We start from the raw sequence: 22,311 nt of genomic DNA on the forward strand, positions 1-22,311 counted from the left end.
TGTTAACAGTTGCTCTCTTGACTCACTTTGGTGTAAATGAGACCTGAATCGGGCACTGTACTTGATTTCTTGTGGTGTTGACAGAAAGGAGAATATATTCTAGAGAAAATATTCTAGAGAGAGATACAGGAACTGACAGCCAGTAAGCTAACAGATTCCAACTGATTTCCCTCTGAAGAGCTTATATCTATTAACAGACATTATATTGTACACTAAATAGACAGCCCCATGTAAAGATCTACACAGATCCTCCAAAGGCCTACACAGAATTTGAGCTGGGCAACCCTATATAGCAATACCATGCTCTTGAAATAAATACCATTATGCCATTTAGACTAACTGAGTACCTGGTCCTGTGTATAAGCTCATTCTTGAATTGGAATTTTTATTTCAGAAAAGTAGTACTTATTATTCTGAAATTGAATACAGCAGGTTCAAATAGCAGGAAAATATAAACTTGAGGGAGAATTTACTGTAATACAAAACTTCAGTTAAAAGTAGGTGTATTTTTAGAGATGAGTGAGACTTTTTGACCATTAAAAAAAACATACACTAACCTCAGAAAAAAATGTTTAGCTTAACTGTCAACATTTTTTTTCTTCTGTAGCAAAAAGTATGACTTGGTAAAACATTTTCAGATATGTTTTAGCTGAGCTAAGGTCTTTCTTAGGTGTAGGTTACCCACAAAATATGCACAGAATGAAACATAGGCATATCTGCAACTCAAATAATGTGATCTATCTCTACAATCAGGCAATTACCCAGATTTGTCCTGTATGTAAAAGACACTGATGCAAACTCTAAAAGCACTGTTTCCAGCTAGCAAACGGAAATTTAAAAGTTCCCTCTGTGCCGAGCAATATATTTACACATTACTAAGACGATTTTCACATGCATATGACAGATTTGGCGTTTAACTCATTCAAAAAGAAGAAAAGAATGCAAATCACATACACAAACATAATCTTTACTACTTTTTCTTCTCTCTCCCCCTCTACCAAGAGATCTTTAATTTGCAAACCTTATTACTTCAGGTTACAAAATTAAACACATTTCCAAAGGGTCCTATGAATGAAGACCCTTGGATACAAGTGATATTTGAGGTGCAATTTAAACTTTATTATAGGCTCCCTATGCAAGTTTGAGAAAGTCACTCAAGGGCAGGGCTAAAGACTGATTTTGGTGCCCAATTATCTCTTTAAGTATATTGGATAAGCTCCATAACCTTATTTAAGCTCCAGGTTTCCACTTAAATCAATAAAAGTTATTCTGAATGTCTCTGTGGTCCAGACCATGATGAGTAAATTTTGCACTTGTATTTGTCAGAATCTCCTTTAGTCCCAAATTTCTGTCTAACGTTGTCAGTACCTAAAATTCCCTGACTGCTTATATTTCCACCTTCAGGCAAAAATATCCTGACGCTGCCAAGCAGCTTAAAGAACTGGCTCTCAGCCAAGTCCCAATGAGTTCCTCAAACTATAAATAATTACAAATTTACTGGGCCAGAAAGACACTAAGGGAGAAAGCAAGAAAACAAGCAAGAGACTGATTCCACAGCCTAGCAGTACTCATGGGATGTAGCAGACATTAATTGAAGTCTCTGCTCAATATCTAATTATTTACACAAAGCTGAACAATTCCTTCCGAAGACTGAGGAAACACACTCTATCTTAGAAAATTCACCTCAGTGGTCAAGATGGACTCTGACACACAGCAGCTTGAATTCATGGCACTGCTTTAAATCAGAGCATATGCTTGACAAGAGGTGCTGTCTCTCTCGCACCAGTTCCCATCATCCCAGGCTACCAGCTACTCCCCTGTCTCTCTCCAGGAACGGAGGAATGGCATGAGCTCTAGAGGGGGCACACCACTGTGAGCAGCTGAAGTGGAGACCGCTCATGTTTTCCCACCCAAACACGGATGTTTCACCTGTGTTGATAAGAAAAGACTTCAGGTGCATGTCTCTCTTCAGCGTTTAGCTTGACAGGTCCCCACTCAGTTTATTGGCTTTATGAACTGCTTTTGAAGACATCCACACTGTTCCTGAGGCGTGCCAACATGCCCAACTTTCCCCGAGTTCCACAAAAGAGTCCTAGATGTTTGAAGCAATGAGTGCCACTGTACGCAGGGTCCTGAGAAGCAGGCACTGCCAAACCTAAGCCCTCAGTCTGTATGAGGCTGATGGGCCAAAGACTGTGAATGGCTCTGCAGTCCAGCAGTGCAAAACCTTGGTCTCAGTCCATACTCTGCTACATATGTAGATATTTTACACACAGTGAAACATCTCCAGTGAAAGAGACCACTCTCCCAGAATAATCAAAAGCCCTATGTCTAGTTAACAGAGTTGGAAAGTAGAAGAGATGGATTCAGATCCCTTTTTCAAATATGGTAGAGAATAAATCATAGAATGGTTAGGGTTGGAAGGGACCTCAAAGATCATCTAGTTACAGCCCCCCTGCCATGGGCAGGGACAACCTCCACTACACCAGGTTGCCCAAAGCCTCATCCAACCTGGCCTTGAACACTTCCAGGGATGGGGCATCCACAACTTCTCTGGGCAACCTGTTCCAGTGCCTCAGTACTGACCCCTGAGGAACACCACTTGTCACTGGCCTCCACTTGGACATTGAACCATTGACCAAAACTCTTTAAGTGCAACCGTACAGCCAATTCCTTATCCACAGAGTGGTCCATCTGTCAAACCCATGTCTCTCCAGTTTAGAGACAAAGATGTCATGGGGGGCAGTATCAAATGCTTTGGACAAGTTGAGGTAGACGATGTTGTTGCTCACCAGCCTGGGCTGCAGCTCCAAGGATACCATTGCATCTTCCACAACCAGGAGGAAATGGCCTGCCTTTTGTAGGCAGGGTCTGAACCTTAGTTAATTAGTTAATTACATTCAGTTTCAATTGAAGCCAGCTGGGTAATAATAATTGGATGCCACAATTCCCCCCTTTTTTTTTTACCAGTTTTTTGTTTTTGGAGGAAAGTAAAGGCTTTACGGTGAGCAGAGACCCAGTCCATTCATTCTAACTCCAGCACACTTCCCTCCCATGAATATCGCATCAGGGCTTGCAGCTTTATCTTCTTTACTGAAGGACTCTCGCTCCAGCCCTAGCTTTAGCTAGGACTACTCTGGCTCCAGCAAGGGAGTTGCAGTCCTCAGGGTCTCTCAGACATATCACATCAGGGTCACCAGATGTTGCTCACCAGCCTGGGCTGCAGCTCCAAGGATGCCATTGCATCTTCCACAACCAGGAGGAAATGGCCCACCTTTTGTAGGCAGGGTCTCAACCTTAGTTAATTAGTTAATTACATTCAGTTTCAGTTCAAGCCAGCTGGGTAATAATAATTGGATGCCACACCATGTCAGTTGCTATTTAAGCTAGAATGCACTTCATCATTGATGGGAAGGCTATGGTACTGACTGGTACGGCCCATATTACATTGAGCCAACCAATCAACCAGTTTCTAGCTTGAATTCTGGTACTTAAAAATGAGAGAGAGTTCAAAGCAACCCAGAAGCGCATAACTTAATTGGTCCTTTGCACAAGGAAAAGAAGAAATATAGATTCTTATGGGATGTAGCAGACATTACTATTGGACTTCACAGACTTTTGGTACCTCAAACAACATTTTGACAATCTCAGGTGTGTCAACTGCCAAGTCATTAAGACAGCAATTAACTGTCTAGATATCTTTCTGGATTTTTTTCCTATCTTTTAAACAGAGTATTCTTCCAATTTACAGGTTCATTGTAAAGATATTAATATAACATGGATGCTTTGGTTGTATAAACAGTTGAGACAATTGAGTAATTATAAACAGTAGTCTTGGCTATGTTAAAATTAACAAAGGAAGAAAGAAAATATGGAAAATAAGAACAAGGACTGAATTAAATCCTTTTTGATTGAAGGGCAACCTAAACACATAAGGACTGTAAAATCTATTCCCATAAAGACAGACTATCATGAAATCCACTAAATTTAAATTCGTTCCCTTTTCACTACATCCTCACACATCAGAAAAAAAAAAGGAAAAAATTAAAAAGCATCCAGCTCTAAAATAAACAACAAATGTGAGTCATTTTTAGTTGGAGTTGCACAGAATGCTCAATAGAAACATGAAAGTGAAAACATAGTTGAGTTTGGCTGGAAGAAATGTGATCTTACTGAGAAGGGTTACTTAAAATGTTGAAGTGAAATGAACTTAGCTAACACACAACACATTTGGCAGCAAACCAAAACTACATAGCATTCAAATGAAAAATAAAACATCAGCACTAAACGCTGTCCCTTCAGACACTACAGCTTCCTTCAGGATGTATATAATAACCAAGCTGAGTAACAAATGGGACTACTGCATTGTTTAGATCAACTGGATGAGCACGATAAAGCTAAAATGAACCAGACCGCCCCAACACCGTCTAAAGAATAAGGCAAAGGAAGACAAAGAGAACAAGAGCACTTGAACGAGTCTGGAAATCGAAGGGAGAAGACTTTGATGAAGTGGAGCAGTAATTATTTGGACCAACCTGAATCAGTGTTATCACAAATGTAGGGATGGCAAAGTTATTATTCACATGGAACCCTACTTCCATTTAATCTGCTTAGAGGCATGTGCTATTAGAAATGAAACTATAACATGCAGGTAAGGCAGAAAAATTCCCAAAATTATTTCAGATTTTAGAAACTTTTATTCAGAAGTCTTTGTCTCTTTTTTTTTATGTTTGAATTTTATGAACTCGGTACTGAGAGTCATGGAACATCCTGGTTAATTCTGTTGCATTACCCTCCTAGGCTAATTTCAGGTTTAATCTCTGTGCTTTATTCCAAGCCACAGCATTTATAAATCATCCCATTTGATACACTCACTCTATCAATCCCTCCTGTAGTCCAAAACTCATCTCCCCATAACAGTAGTGTAATTTTAAAAAAGTAGCAGCCTAAAGTTTCTCTTTACAGTCATGAAGGGGCCAAGTTTGGACTTGTTAAGATATGCCTTTATTGCACAATAGCTCCTGACTCACTTGATTTTAGTTGCTAGCTTATTTGCTTGTTCATCTCCTCTTACACAGGCCCAAGTGCCTTTCTAACCAAGATCACTTAGCCTAGATTTCCTCCAGGTTAAATTTCAGAAGCCACTTGGGCTTATGCTGGTAACATGTCAACTTGCTGGCGAAAGTAGGAGAGGTGGCTCTCCTTCAGTACCTTCCCATATCACAAACATTAAAAAACCCCTGAATTCTCCTGATTCCCTGGAAGAGCATCAGAGGTCAAAGCCTTTCCTCACAAAGGACGTGAGAAATGGCCACAGAACTCACACTGGACTGACCAAGGAATTGTGATAATAGATACATAACACATACAGGATTTCACCCTCTGGCTACACATTGCTTTTTCTAAGCTAAAACAGACATAGTCACAGTGCTTATTACCCTTGACGATTATTTAATTAAGATTTAAGTAGCATGTCAGAGCCCCCTGAAGCCAGTGAAAAAGGCTTCCCCTGGTGATGGCCAACTCCAGAGGAAGCCTTTGGAGAATACCTGTCTCTGTGGTCAGCCACGACAAAGAGTTGGTACCCTGGAGCTGACAGATACCAGGATGAAACTCTGGGAAGAACAGTCTTGCTTGTACTGTGGCAAACATTGTCACCAGAGGTTGCCACCTTCCCAAGGCTTGCTGCTATCAAAGCAAAGTATAAAATCCACGTTCCCAAGTTCCAAAGGTTGATGGAGCTCCTCTAGAGATCAAGAGACTTAAGAAAGCATTGAAAATTATGATCCTTCCAGACAGATTAATTTTACTGTCTGTGTATAGTGCCCGGTTACTATAGTCCTGGATCGCACAGTCATTAAAAATGGAGCTACAGTTCTTTTATCTTTTACCAGCCTTGTACTTTGCATTCAAGCATGATAGGAACCAACAGTAGGAGAAGGTAGTGCCTTTATTTAATAGAGCTGTGTATTAGTGGGCACTCAACGCATTTTTTGCAGCAGCAGCCTTGAATACATTTTTAATAGGTAACTCTGTATGAAATTCTGCAATAGCATTTCAGAAGACTGTGACACAGTCAAAAAAGGTGGACAGTGTTCTAATACTTCTATCAAATCAGCCAGTAGTACCTATTTTAAGCTAGGTGAAACAACTATGAAGTACAGGAAATTAATGTTTGTCCAGACTAGCCTAATATTCTCAAAAAAGCTAGCATGGACTTACTAAAATCAGCTGGAGGTTGTGCGTATGTTAACACTCTAAATACCCAGGGTGCATAAGAACAGGTAGGCACACTTTTTCTCTACGCTTCTCTGATCCCCACAGTTGCTGAAATGCAGGGCAAGGAGGAATAAAGGTATGGGGTTTGAGACACAGCCCAAATCAGACTGCCTGTCAAGCTGCCTTTTTTTTTTTATTCTTAGTATTTTTTTATTTGGCAGAAAACTCATGCTATGGTCATGGATAATAAGCTTCTTGGTAAACAGGAGTCCTGATAAACAATGAGTGCACAGCTTGACGCAACAGAGAATCTATTAATACTTAAATTGAACAAATACCCCCTCCAATAAGCGAAACATAATAACATGGACAGTAATGGGGCAATCTTTCTTACAATCTCACTTTAACATGTTACAGAGTTGTCAGTTCTCTTCTGTTACCAGTTAATAATAATAAAAAAGTCTTAAATTAAGGCTGTTTAATGTGCCTACAAGAAATATACTGTAGCACTCAAAACTCCCCCAGCTGAGTCACTTGAATGTCTCTAAGCTACTTCACAGATAGCAGTGTTTCCCAGAATCTCCTCTAAAACATACTCCCAGGATACTCCCAGAACTTGGATTAAGCAGCCTCAAATTCATCTTTTATGGTTGCCTGTGACAAAAGAATTTCCCCTCTGGCTGTCCATGGGACTTTCAGAACCCGTCAGGCCTCTATATGTGGAAAGGCTATATATTTGGGACAAGAATTTGCTTTTAATATTAACAGTTTTTTTTTTTTTTCATAGACAGAAAAGAAAAACCAGCATTTTTTTTTCTTTGAAACAATGGTTAATATGAATTTAATTAGAATCCAGTTTCTTAAAGTGCATATTCTTCTAAGCAGATGCTATGGCTTTCTCAAAATGCAGACAGCATCTACCACAGAATATTTTAAAACAATTGGTTATTTTAAAAATAGCATATTAGGCAGTAGCAAAAAAGATCATCTATTCTTTTTTTTTTATGGCCAACTAAAATGCTTGATAAAAAAATAAAGAATTCTCTGACAGCTTTTAGCACTCAGTAGATGTAAAGGGATTATTAAGGATGTGGCTATGTTCCCTTATCTCAAACAACAGGCATTTATATTTCTCTCTCCTCATATTTATTTATTTATTTATTTTTCCAGGAGGAAACATCTTTCCTTTTGTTCAAAAACTGCATGAGGCAATGCAGTACCAAGTTCAAATTTAAAGATCTAGTAGAAAGAAGTTCACTGTTTGGTACTGAATTAACACTACGGCTACTGATAAGGACAGTCTGTGAAATGCCATGGCATGCCCTCAGGATGGCAGAGACGTTTTATCAACACAGTACTGAATCTAAGGCTCAAACTTCTGTTTTTCATCACTTATATACTCCACACTACAATTGCTCCTCAGCCTCTTCTCATCCAGAGGGACTTCATTCCTCATTGAGTGAGCCTATAAATGGTGAAAAATACAAATTACTTCAAATAATGAGATTAAAAACGCATCTACAGTAGCCTTTGGATTGTCAGTCAGAAGGAAATATCTAGGACAATAGGCTGGTGTATTCAGGGCAGGAATTGCCCCTTCAGCCCATTTCTAAATTCTTAAAGATAAATGCAGACTCTCCTTCCCTCTCCATTCCCTTTCTGCTTTCTGGTGTTGTGCTGAAAGGCTCACAGGCTTGAGGAAATGGAAAAAGATGGCTTTAATAACTCCCAATCTTCTGACACAAGTGGTCTGAAGAACTTACTATCTTAGGACAACTGAGAATGGACACAAGAAAGAAAAAGCAGGGAATGTGTTGAAAGACAATTACCTCTCTTGGATGAGACAATCAGCATCAAGCAATGGAGACCAACAAAGAGATGAAGAACTCCTAATGACAGGGCAATCTTTCTGTCAGGAGATACTTTACTTTTCTGACATTAAGGTATTTAAGGGATCAAGAGGATGCAAATTTTTTCATTAAAACAGAAGAAGGTGCTAAATGCAGATAAGTAACTACAGGAAACTACATTCACATGAAAGATCACAAATGCAAGCAGTCTTTAAATAGTTCAAGAAAAAAATTAAGAGTTTCAAAAACCAGTTTATTTAGAAGTCATCTTCCAGGTGGAATATATCTTCCGTACAAACCTCTCCACTCAGGTTAAATCTGTGTTAGAAATTTTGTGATCTGCAAAATAGAGCACTGTACTGGGTCTTGGAGACACGCATCTGTTCCATCACCAACAGTGGATCATACCTCCTGGTTACTTCACCGTCACACACCTTTGGTATTTGCTCATATAAAAAAGACACTGTTTTTGCAAAGTTGTCTGAGTTCTCTGATACATTTTCAGTGTCACTGCTGTGAGAAAAGCCACGATGTGCCTACAACGGACACACAGGGTTCACAGTGTACATTGTTTTTTTAACTGATTCTTATTGAACTGTATGTGTTAGAACACAGAGAAGGTCAGTGGTCCAAGGCACTGAATTGGATTGCAACCAACTCTATTAGTCATAACATTACAAGATTACAAGATACTTAACTACTAGTTTGTAAAAACGACAGATTAAGCAGATAAAACATGGGGCACCTATGTTTTTCCCAAACAAACTGCACATTAGGATGCATGATTTCTACTGGTTAAACAAAAAAAAATCATGTGCAGTACCAAATATGTATGCATGGACATAAAAAATAAACGTTGTTTTGTCAGATGCAACTAAATCCAATCTCTGACTGCAGCTAGACAACTTTACTAAAATGTTTCATGTCCTTTGATGTTCACAACAATCCCAGGTAAGAGGGAAATTGATTTACACTGCTTTCACAGAGTTAACTTTTCTAATAATTAAATAGCCCTCAACATATGGCAAGGAATTACAGACTGTAAATCAAGAGCCATGTGCTACAAAGTAATCACTCAAATGGTTCCCAAAGAGCAACATCACTTCCAGAAGGTCAGCAGAATCATACCTTCCTGATGTACAGACAACTTCAGAAAACTAATGCTGACATACTCTGCATTAGAAAGCAAACTGTTACTAGGATGACACTGGTAAACAAAACTTCCTTGAGCTTTTGATTAATTTAATTCCAGCACTAACCTGAAAAAACAGACATAAAAACATGTTTAATAATCTTGGCATATTAAAGTGATTTGATTCTTATCATTACAATTCATTAGACTTTTGACAGTATTAATTCAAAATCTTCTGCTGATGCTTTAATTTAGCAAGCTAGTGAATTGTACAGCAACAAAAAACATTATCTGATATATCCTCTATAGCTGCTTTTTGAGACAGATGACTCATTGTTGAAAAACATTAATGTCAGAAATTTAAAAATACATGAGTATACCATAATGATAAAACTTCTTACATTATTCTACTTTCAAGCTTCCAAAGGGTATTTGAAAAAACTATCATTCAGCTGCCTTAATCTGCCAATTGTTTAAAAGTGGCCAGTGTTTAGTATCACCAGTTTATCTCCCTCCTTCACTCTCCATCTCTTTTGTCCAGCCATTCTGCCCTTTCCCTTGTTCCTTGCTCACAGTGGTTTTTCACCTTGGTTTGTATTAACCTAATGCTAGGTTGTTGAAAACAGTGTCATGTTCTACTTCATATCTGTTTCCTGGAGCCTTTAGAAGCTACCGCTAGATACTAATAGCCACTAATCAGAGCTACTAATACCAACAATTAATACAGACCAAAATACTGTAAAAAAAAACCAAAGCAGATGCAGTTTTAATGTACAGGCAGTTACAATGTCCTTCTGCATGATCCTTGTTGATGAAATACCTCACTCTCTACAGACTACTAATTCTAAAAACTGGATGCACTAGATTGTGCATTGCAAAGGTTATTGTTAAAAATGGTCACGAAATGGTGGCACTCCAAGAAAACAGAAGCAGGAATATGTAGTCAGGAACGCTGCCAGAAGCAACAGATCTATCTCAGCTCACTCAACAACACGAACAAAATTGCACTGGCACAAAAGGAAGGCCATACAATCTGTGGGTAGAGAAGGACCTTTGCTTTCTACCTACCCAGGAGTCTGCCTTCGCATCATTCTCAGCCTCCCCAGTCCAGTTTCATTAGATATGAAATCTTTCAGGCAGCTGGATGTAAGCGACTGTACCTGGGAGGAGGGTAAGGCAAGTCTGGGTTTCACACCGCAAAAAAACATATTGCAAAATTAGACAGCTGCATCTACGTGGCATGTCTGGCCTGGATTTGAGGAAACCTATATTTAGATGGAGTGAAATGATTTCTTGGAATTTTGGTCCAAGAGAGAGTTGGGCATTTTCTAGAAGAATGTATGAAACAGGTATTTAGAAAGGGAAAAGGCAACTATGAAAACAGAAGAAAAAAAAAGGAAGACCTCCATCAGGACACTTCAGAAGGGCAGGATTTACAGGTTCAAGGGTGGTTTGTGAGGAGGTGTTGAGCTATACAGTGTTGTACAGCTTTTCAGTTCCCTGTACTCTGGGCATCTAATGATGACAAAGTAAACTGGGAATGATTCAATTTCATAGAGTGCCTCTCCTTTAAAATACTGTCTTTTCCCATATTTAACCCTTTTCAGGACTCCAGGTTATGGTGCTAGTGGGAAAAATGTCACTAGACTCTATTTAATGACTCTATTAGTCAAGTCCCAGCTTCTGCTGAATGTTAGAAAATCCAGGGCAAATACCATAAAAAAGGATATGTCCTCTGCATTTTTCCAGACCTTTCCCATTTACTCCAAATCTTCTATTTATCACAGTGGATTGTTTATGAATAATAAGCTTAAGAGTTGCACAGTACTGTGCATTCTGCTGTCCGTAGGCAGTCTAAACCTTTCATCCACACAGGTATTTTTATGCAGCTGTATCTTCCAGAACTGACACGCTAAAATTAATTTTTTCACAGTTGTCAATTAAGATAGAAAAGTTCAGCCATTATTTCAATCTCATGCTGGCTATAAGTCACAGAATCTCAGAATAATTCAGTTTATAAAGGACCTTTGGAAGGTCCAAAGCAGAGACAGATGTGAAGACAGATCAGGCTGTTCAGGTCATATTCGGTCAAATTTTGAATGTCTCCACAACGATGACTTCTCTAAGCAACCGTTATCTCTGTGAGTGTGTTGAAAATCACCATCATTGGCCTAATAGCTATGAGCTTGACTAGTAAAGCTAAGGAGGGGAATAAAAAAGTAGTATTTCTTCATTTTTTAAATAATTTTAGATTATGCCTCATAGATAAAGATAGTATTGTTACATTGTTTTCACCACAATCAGGCCTTGAACGGTGTAGAAGCCTGGGTGCTAAAATACAGGAAGTATACTTAAATATGTATTTGCCGTTATAGGCTGCAAGAACTAAAGTTAAAAAACCCCAACCTTTTCTACATAAAGAAGCTGAAGAAGTTCTGCATTTAATCCCAAATTTTTGTTTTCCATTGAAAATAAAACATCAAAACTTGCTGATAAATTGTCTTGAAAGTTATGCGCGACTATTGGCTTAAATGTTGGTTGTTATCACATGAGCAGAAATCAACATCATCAAAACAGTGATGCATACTCATATCACAGTTATCATGTAACTTCCACTTTTTCTTAAATCAAACATACTCCTAAGGTCCCTTTTTCCAGCTCCATGAAGGACAGTGTATGCCAAAGATTGTCTGTGTCCTATATATCTAAAACCAAAAATTCAAAGAGTATCAATGTTTTTATTAACTGCTAGTTTAATAATTCTTCATCAAAACTTTCTTAATACCTTTAGGTGATTATACAATTGAATAAGAGATCTCTATAGCTTCCTTCTCACATTCTTAAGTGAGCACTCTTTTTTTGATATATCTTATTAAAGAAAAGATTTTAAATGAAACTGAATACTCTATGGCTGCCTTACAGTAGTAAACATTAAAGGATTTCCCTGTGTTGTTTGTAAGTACACCTTATAGTATAACCTAGAATACTATTAATTTTGTATTACAAAATATGTCTTTGTTTCTACAGAATGACTAAATTTTTTTTTCATTGTAACCAACATATACATTGATTTCTACATTTTAACTTACTTTTTGCTTGGTTAAAATCCACTACTAAAAATCCATTAAATCCATTAAAATCCCTCCAAGATATTCTGGATGAATTTCTAATGCGCTTAAATATTTCTGAAAATGTTTCAGAGTTAGACTATTTAAATAATAATTGTATTTCCTATTCAGGTGGCATTACACAAATTGCATAATTGCACAAGGGTGATAACAATTTTGGAACTAGAACATTGCAATCCTTTGGTACTTGGCTAGTAAAACTAGTCAGCCCGATGAGCAGCAGTTCAATATTTCGGATAGCAAACTCGTTGCAAGATTTATGTAACATGATAAGAGGTCTCAGTGGGAAGTAGTCAACAGTAGAATATCTTGGATATCAGCAAGGCCACTGCATTTCAACCAGTTTCTAAATAACCCAGAATAAATGTGTCACCGAAAAAAGGTGATGTTTGTCTTAGCCCATCAAATCTGGCTGAAAAATTAAACCATCCCATCAGTCTGATTTACAATGAGCTCCACAGAAATCTGCAGTATTTGCTTTCATGTCTTCCTTGTAGCTGAGATAAAAGTAAGCAAACACTTAAGTCAGCCTTGGTGTCATCAACAGTATTTCTAGCATTAGAAGCAAATGCTGATATTTTGCCAGGAAAAAAAAAAAAAAGTACTGAATATACATATTCAGTGAACTGGGAGATCCTCCCAGACAAGCTCCTTTACAGGCTGTCCTGGTTTAGCTGGGATAAAATCACAGAATCAATTTTCTGTTCAGAGAATCTACATTTCTAAAGTAAGATGCATTTTTTAAAAAAACTGCAGCACCCACTGATTCAGTGGGAACACAGGTGATAAGACACTTTGTTTTAGTTTTTAGCCAGCCGTTGCATGCAGGTATCTGTAGCGATCAAGGATTTTTCAACTGGTTTTTGCTAACGACCCATATGTCCAAGAACCTAGGGAGAGCATGGCCAGGGCAATTGACACTTGAATGGGCAAATGGGTAGTCCATACCATGTAACATCATGCCCACTGTAAATTGGAAAGTTTGTTGGGGACAAGGTCTCTTTGCCCCCTCTTGTCGCCCTCGCTCTCTCTTTTCTCAGCAGTCACAGTCCCTGGAGGGTCTCGCCCATTGTTCTGCTCCCAAGGCCTGCTCTCTTCCAGGACTGCAGTTTCAGGATTCTCCTGCTCTGGGATCACTGGCCAGGAACAGACTGGACTTTGGCCAAGTAGTGGCGAGCAGCTGCACCATACATCACTTGTCTGTATATATTATTATTTCTATTTTCATTTCATTTTTATTTCAATTACGAAATAGCTCTTATCTCAACCCATGGGTCTTCTTTCCTTTCCCAGATTCCCCTTCTCGAGCGGGGAGGGTTCACTGGGTACTAGAACAGCTGGCTATTGTTTAGCTGTGGATACAGGCTAAACAGAGACATGGGCATATAAACCTTACCGTAAAGTACCTAGATTTTGGTGAACTGTTGTGAAGCATAGCATTTTGCCACTCTGCACAGTGCAATGCTTTCCCCGATTGCAATACTCTGCACAGCTGTAACATTAATTTTATTTTGATACCTTCACTGTTGATTTATTCACAGACTTTCAATCAATAAATAAATAAATAAGCTTTGTTTAGCTCCTCAGCCACTATCTTATCCCACATCACTTTTTCTGACTTGTTCTTCAGTATCACAACAGTTTCTGAAGGGTTTCTATCCTTCCACTTTCCTAATGATTCATTACCTAGAATGCTTATAGCTACTGAGTTAGTTCTCTTATTGGATTTTAACACCATCTGCATGCCCTGGCTAACTAATTAAATGAGATTTTCATATCCTGCTCCCTATTGCTTTTTCATTTTTTACAAGGAATGCTTTTTGCCAACATACATTATTCACAACTCTAAGATAAATTAACCTGAGTTTCTCGCTGACCCCCATCTGAAAGCACTATTATGGCCAGATTCCGTGTGACACTTCCAGGTACACCAAGAGCGAGCATACAGCAGTTTACTCTTCTGTATCCCACCGTAACTACATAGGGGGCTTTCAGAAAATGCAAGTGCTGCTCTGAATTGCTCTGCGCTAGCCCCAGCAGAGAGGGATTATCATTTCCAAGAAGGGCTTGGAGCAAAGAAGGGCTAAGGAAGCAACCAGAAACGGGCAGGGAAACTGCACTTTTTCCTTTAAAAACAGTAGTGGAAGCTTTCCTGTAGTGTCCTGCAGCAAAAATAGCTGAAGGACCTTCTTTTAGGATGCTCTGAATATGTATTAAGCATGATGAGGTTGACAAACGCTGCTAAGTTTTGAACGCCCAGCTAGGGGCAGCTACAAACTCTTCTAAAGCTGATTAAAAACTCTGAATCATAGAGATATATAAATATACTGCCCTAAATTTAACATATTCCAGATTATCAGCATATGATCATGGCCTTGTTTCCTGGCAACTGAAGACATACAACTCTTTGATAAACACACATATATATACACACACATACATATCTATACAGCTCTCCTGATCTGGGAGATCAGGAGATCTTTCTGTGAACATTTTTTTTCCCTTTTAGCTCATATTGGAGCGCACATCATACAACTTTTAATCAGTCTGATACTCTACATTACTACACTGATTCTATGCAATGATATATTCAGCGCTGCAAAGACGAACGATCATACCCGCAAGTGCTCACTGCTCACCATCTCCTTAATAGTAATAATCAGCAATAAACCTTCCCAGTTCTCTTCAGTTGTCCTGATCAATTTATGTACAAAATGTTGTGACAAAAAGGTTTTGGTGTGTCTGTAAGCGAAACGCAGTGGAGATTCTTGTTTAAAGCAAGCAGAATGGCTGAAAATCACCTTGCAGCAGAGATGGATCCTTCAAAATGGAACCACAGTGGCATTTAGTTTTCACCTACCTACTGTCTGATCTTCCTCAGTTTTTTTAATAACCAACATTCATCTCTTTGGTTACAATGAGAATGCCATTCTTGAAGCCAGTGAGACTGACCACAGTTTATGGAAAGATCCTCAAATTGTGTAAATTTGCATAGCTCTTTTCGATCTCAGTATGGCAGTTGAAAATCTGGCCAGTCCTCTATCCTTGTAACTTCCATTTGTGGTTTTTTTTCAAGACTGAAATTTTATACTTTCTAAGTCTTGTATTCAGTTATATTTTATAAATTTGGGAGAGTAGAACAGACAGAAGCTCTATAGCTGCAGGAAATGACCAATTTTAAACGTGAGAAAGCAAAGCAGGCTGAATAGCTGGAGATGGTAAGACTACTGAAGTATTCAACATGATACCAAAATGCAGCACTGTCTCCATGCCTTCTCCCTTCCTACCTGTTTTTCATCTTTAAAAAGAAGCTACCATTTTAAAAAAATTGTATGTTTTTGCTGATGCATCTAATACACTAGAACATCAACATATTAAAATTGGGGATTGCCTTAATCTATGTCCTTTTTTCCTTTAATCATGTCTGTCCATGGGGCAGACGAAAGCAGATAGAGCAGATAATTCAATAATTCACTTTCAGATTTGAACGCAGTGTATCTCAGCTTCAACATTCTGTTGTCTCATTATTTAAAGATCTAAATTCTCTTTTGGTCCCTTACTTAGTTTTACTGTCCATTGTTTTATGGATTTCTTTTTCTATATGTTCCTAAAAATCAAAGAATTTATGGAAAGTGCTACCCTAAGTGTCTTGCAAACATTACAGCAAATAAACAGAAGAAAATCCCTTCATAATTTTGAAGAAAGTCATAAACAATCAAACTCTTTATGACTTGCCATTTACATGGCTGTATTTCATATAAATTAGTGCTAATGATACAAAGAAGTTCTTTTGAAACTGAACTTGTAATTTATTTTTATGTTTAAACAGAAATGGCATGTTCATGTCAGAACTGAAAGTGCAGTCAAGAGTGTTCCAGCTGCAATCCTGTGCTTAGCATAAAATGAGTACATAGAAAAATTTATCTCCCCTTGAATACCCTTATGCCTACTCATATCAACACAGTAATCTAAGTCATATGAGATGTCTCTGGCTTCAGGGGACAATGCCGTGTCTTCTTCTCCCTGCGCACCCCCATTTCGCAGGCCGTTGCATCACTATACTGTTCATATATCATTCAAGGATCCTAGCTGCTAGGAGAGCCAATAGTCCACAGCCAAAACCTGTGTATAAGACAGAGCTGTATCACCAGTAAAAGTTAAGGCTGCCTCAACAGTCTAGGGAAAACAGTATTCAGTTCTGAAGTGCATCGATGTATGAGTAAAGCATCAAGTTACAGACAGTAAGTACTCACACCAAGTATCCCAGTAAAATCAATTATAAAGCTATCCCTAAATTCAAGAACGCATTCCCAAACAGACAATTACTTAGTTGAATTTATGCACAGTCTCTGAAGGAGCTTATATGTTTCCATTTTGTTGGTCAATAACTAGCTAAAATGTCAGTGTTAAGCTAACACTTTTCATTATTAAAAACACTTCTGAGATGAATAATTATTTACAATGAGCTGGATTTTTGCTACAAGACATCTCTGAAAATGTCTTTCACAACAGGTGAATGCGGGCTGGTGAACGACCCTTGCTTTCAGAAGACTTTCAAAGAATCCATTCCAGACCCTGGCCTGCTTCTGTTGTAGCGCACGTTAGGGCAGATTGTGACCTCAGCCATAGCAGTGTAGCAGGGCAATGCAAGATGCTATGCCAAAGTAAACGCTCTACTGGCTTCAGTCGAATTATTTCAGATTCATATAAATGCAAGTGGAACACAACTGAGACTAAGTATATTAAATTAATGACACGTGGTATGGACAAAATGCAGTAGTCTATGCAAAAACACTTTTAGAAACTCTCAGGACTCACTTGGTATATACTGTTTTAAAAAAAAAAAAGATTAATTATTTCCGTTTTTCTTTTCAGAGTACAGGTTAATAGAGAAAAAGGAATAAAATGCTAAAAAAATTCTGAAATATGAACCTTCATAATTACTATGCATTGCGTAAAAAAGCATTGTTTGGAATATTTCATGTCATGGATTATCAAAACTATCTTTTACAAGCATTCTTTTAAACTATAAGAATCTGTCCATCCACAACTGAAGTATTCTTGCAGATTAACATTAACGCGTCATGAATCATCACCGTTTAATATGCATGACACAGTTTCATTTCACACATGTTCTGCATGGGTTGATCGCCATGCATGCCAATATCAAACAGATGTTAATCCTTTAATTTTTATGCTCCCGAAGTATGTTTTAATTGCCTAGGAGGATTGGTAAAGAAAAAGAGGGAGGTATTTTGAAGTAGATTTAATGGAAAATCTAAAATAAAAATCTATTAGGAAAATAATTTTTAAAATTCACGTTTTCAACAACATAAATGTTAGTATTAAAAAGAATACATGATATGCAAAGGAACTGCAGACTGCTCTCATTAAATGGCACATTTCTTTTTGTAAAAAATATTTTTTCATTATTTTTCTAATAAAAACCATGATTTTAAAATCCGTGCCAATTAAATATGAGCTTTGTGATATGAAATGTTTCTGCAAGTCACCTGCAAGGCATTGTATGTTTATATTATTTCTGAATTCTTAAATTTGGGTATTTTGCAAAGAAATTGAACCTCCATGTAAAACATTGCTATAGAAATTCTCATATCAACAGTGCTGTATGTCTTATTTTGTGGATCATCTAAAGAAAAAAGCCCTTAAATACAAAATATTTCACAAGTCTCCGCTGTACAGAGGCCAGAAATGGAAATGAAAAGATATTCTAGGTTAAGATTAATGTATAATGAGAAAGCTGTTGCCAGCCAGTGCCAGCTCCCACTTCATGCTGTGTCAGATGCAAGCCAAGATTCTCCAGAACCAGAACAGCAGCAGAGCTACAGGTCAGGATGGAAGAGTGTTGGCTAAAAACTGTGAGATTTAACTAATTCCTAATTTGATTAGAGTTGTTAGAGTCATTTCCGTGGAAGTTGGAGCAGTTCTCTAGCTTTGGGCATGATCTTGCTGAAATCAACAGCAACAGGAACGGCTCCCAGGAATTCTGCACTAGAATTAGTTTTACCAAGCTGAAACAGTCTCCAGGTTGAAAATTACAATCATGAAAATTGTTACGAACGACAATAATTGTAACAGTGTTATATTCAATACATATTTATGTTAGATAGTATAAATAGCAGATAAACAATAACAGTAGATAAAATATTATCAAAACCAAGATATTCCGCCCTTTCCCATACCATAGTGATCTTTTTGCATAGTAATACTTCCAACACCAAACAAATTATTTAAATTTCTTGCTTAGATACACATGAGCTGGCATACAGCTTTAAAATGAAAATGTGAACTGACATTTTGAAAAATAACTGACAGTCATGGTACAAGAGTGCAGTGACCTCTGTCCTCCAATATTCCCTTTTTTCTTTTTTTTTTTTTTCCAAATGCTTAAATACATGCAAGGTACTCAGAAACAAAATGCTAATTACCAGTGAAACCTTAATTCAATTCCAAAGAAGTTAAAAATAGAGCATTCCCATTGAATTTACTGGGACAAGAAATGACTCTAAAATGTGGATTTTACACACACCACATGAAACACTTGTGTAGATTTCTGAAAACACACATTCTTCGCATTGCAGGGAATCGAGCCTGCATTCCTTGCTCAACCAAAATTCCCTGACTGGAATAACAGCTTTAGATGTTATTTTTGTTCTCATTCTGTTTTACTATGTTAAATCACCAGATTTTTTTTCTTTTTACGTAAGATAAATGTGTGAAAGTGCCTCCTTTCCATTCATAGATGTTATCTTCCTCGAACTTCAAATGATTCAGCTGGGTGAATATAGAGTTATAAATAATTTATCAAGATACATACCAGTTGTCAGGAAAAAAAAAAAAAAACTGAAGGAAGAATATCACTGCATAAAATCTGAACATTAAAACTGATTTTTTAAAATCCATCTTTAATTGTTTTTATTACCTCCTAATCCAGGTCTGAGACGATTATCATAACCATCCAGAAGTCTGTCTAGAATTCTTGTAAAGATGGTGATGTTATTCTTAGCTTCGTCTTCCAGGGAGTCAGCCAGCACTGATCTAAACAGACATTTTACATTTTAGAAAGTGCTAGATGTTTTAATTTACACTCAACATGAAGTTTTGCAGGCTGGCCTTGAGTATTTATGGTATTTAACCTTAAGTATATAAAGTATTTAACCGCTGCCCTCTAACAAGAAGGGTGTAGTTAAGAGCATATGAATACACAATTTATATATAACATGTTCAGATACGTAAGAGTCAACGGTAGACTATTTAAAATTTCCAGGAAGTCATTTTCCAGTAGCCTCTACTTCTAGTCAACACTGCATCACCATGAGTGCTACTTCAAGCTCCACTAACACGTTTGACTGTGCAGGTGCAGGAACCTAAAAGAGCTTCCCAGGCCTTGTTGGCATGTCACTCCCGGACTGATAACCCAGGTTCCCGCACACAAAACTGTCTCCTTCCAGCTCTATCCTGTCTGTCCTCATCTTAGTATACACTATCTATGGATAAATCCTGTGGATATGCTTCCACCCAATGGTCATATAACGTACATGACTAGCAGAACTAACATGAGGGAAAACTCCAGCGATCATGCTCAGGGAGTCCTCTGATGTCAGCATCTGGTGGGTGGGAACAACGATGCTGACTAGCAAGCTGCAGGATAGCTGTGGAGAGCCTTCATGTTTCCAAAATGCCGTTTTGTCATAAAAAGCACTATCTGATATTCCACTCTTACAAAAGTTGGCCAGAAAAATATCATAAACGAAGCATCAAGAAGAATCTATAGATCACTGATCGCTTCAAACTTTCCCCAGCAAAGAAAGAGATGTTACAGCTTTTATGGGTCATATCTCTGTGGAAAGCACTGGGGGCTGGAACATGAACCTGCCGTCCAGCCTGCTGTGGTGCGCAACAGTCCTCCTGGACCACGGCACCCGGAGCAAAGGTTCTGTGTCCTAGGGGAACAAGGCTCCAGTGCAGAAAGCCTTACACACGCAAATGTCACTGTGTCAACAATTTTAAGTACCATGCATGTGAAATGCATGAGCTCATCAGTCTTACCTACTTAATACCAGGACATTAGTATCAAGGAGGTAAAGCATCATATGCTACACACATTATCGTTTGTACTTTTTTCAGCTTTCTAAATTTTTAACCTGAAATGTTTGGGTATTTATCGTCTCTAAATGAACTACCGATCAAAACATTATGAATGACTAATTATGCCATAAAACCGAGTATGTTTTCTTCCTCCTCCAAACCAAACGTAGGTTTGGGTGACATTTTCTTTAAAGCAAGCTATAAAATTATTAGAGACAGGGCTTTATGTTGTCCCCAATTCAACAGCATGGAGGAAGTATCTGAATGTAAATCATTGCAGTCTGTGCTTTCCATCACACAAACGACAGAATAGACCCAAACCAGATAACTCAGAAAGCACATACCAAACTGTCATGTGTGATTTTACTGATGTCTGAGCTTTTTCTTAATTATAATTACTGGATGGTTTGGGTTTTATTTTTAAAGCGTATTTCTGTACTGTAAGTCTCTGCCATTTGTTAAGATGCTTTTTGAGATATTACAGTTTTTTGAAGTCAAGGTACCACTAAAAAATTAGTTCATACAATTCTATCCAATTAGGGTCAAACCGTGCAAACTTTACTCAGGCATAAACTCCATAATTACGCATGTAGTCTCTTTGACGTCAGTGAGATTACTCACTTGAGTAGGGTTTGCAGGATCTGGCCCACTGTGACTCAACTAATACTGCACCATAGTTAGGCATGAAGTGAAATAGAAAACATAGTTTCAGGAAATATTATCTTCAGTAGGAAACAGACAAAAACAAATGAAGAATTTTTAAATCATAGGAAACTTGCATTATTTAGCTTACGCCCTTACTGTATTAGTACCAGACCTACTGCAGTCAGAGCCAAAGCAAGTAAACCAAAGTTACAAACTACAATTAATTGCACGTTTAGGGACTGTGGGCAACACAAAACTATTATGTGATTAAAATTACTTGCTCTTATGTTGTCACTTTAGAAACGGAGAACTTCAAACAACGTAAGAAAAGTTGATTAATAAATGAGGCTATTGTTTTATTATATGGGATCGTGAAGTTGTATGCTATCTCCACCTAGAGGTTTAAAGCTTAAGTATCATTTTGAATTCTGTCATGTTGACCAAAAAAAAAAAAGACCGGAAAAAAAAAAAAAGGCATGTTGATATTAAAAAATATGCGAGCATTATTTTACAGACTGTGATTTGCCGTTTGACTTCATGATAATCTGTTTCTCCATCTTCACTGTTCTGTTTGGTACAGAATCACAGTGATGCAGTAACTCAAATAAATCTTTAAGATCCAATAAGGCATTTAAAGCAATCATTTTTTAACGGCGAAATAAAGCATCCTTAAACAAACTGTTTAAGGACAAGAGATTAGGTTTATATGGTCCCTAGACTATCTTCTCCTACTGCATTTGCTCTGGAAACTATGTAATACTGCGTTTGAACAGCTACCAAAGATTTTTTTATTATGTTACTATACACTATACTTTTAATAACCTCTCACAGAAGATTACCCTTAGCAGAGCTCAACATATATGTTTGTAACGAACAACAAAATTAAAGATCCTCTCACCTTGTTGGTAGCCACACCAATAAAACGAGAAGAACCAACTGCATCTCGGAGAGTGCCAGCTTCCTCTTCATCGCTGCTCTTTACAAAACCTAACCGTGCAAGAAAAACACAAACCCACTCTCAGCTACAGCCAGGCTCCGCCGAGCAGCGCGTTCAACTTAACCCGAGGGAAAAATATGTCACTTCAGCGGAGAAAGGAAACCACCGGATTCCTGCAGCACTTTTCACTACTAGCAACTTATTGTATCTCCATCTTTCCCAACGATCCTGCTCTGCGCGGAGAGGCAACGGAGGATCAAAAGTGGCATGTGAGCAGACGCGTCAGCTGCC

The 22,311-nt window shown here is 37.9% G+C and overlaps 1 protein-coding gene across 1 annotated transcript in view; it reads right to left on the reverse strand.

Annotated features, from left to right (window-relative positions):
* The window catches only part of GABRA2 (gamma-aminobutyric acid type A receptor subunit alpha2), a 58,172-nt gene extending 36,120 nt beyond the window's left edge, over positions 1–22,052 (reverse strand). Inside the window, exons 1-2 of the mRNA XM_009989947.2 lie at positions 21,982–22,052; positions 19,273–19,388 (exon numbers count right to left, since the gene is read on the reverse strand). Coding sequence (XP_009988249.1) covers positions 19,273–19,388; positions 21,982–22,052 — 187 coding nt within the window. The remainder of the gene's footprint in view (positions 1–19,272; positions 19,389–21,981) is intronic.
* Between the last annotated feature and the right edge of the window lie 259 nt (positions 22,053–22,311).

Source organism: Tauraco erythrolophus, chromosome 5 (assembly GCF_009769465.1).
Source record: "Tauraco erythrolophus isolate bTauEry1 chromosome 5, bTauEry1.pri, whole genome shotgun sequence".
NCBI classification, from domain to species: Eukaryota; Metazoa; Chordata; class Aves; order Musophagiformes; family Musophagidae; genus Tauraco; species Tauraco erythrolophus.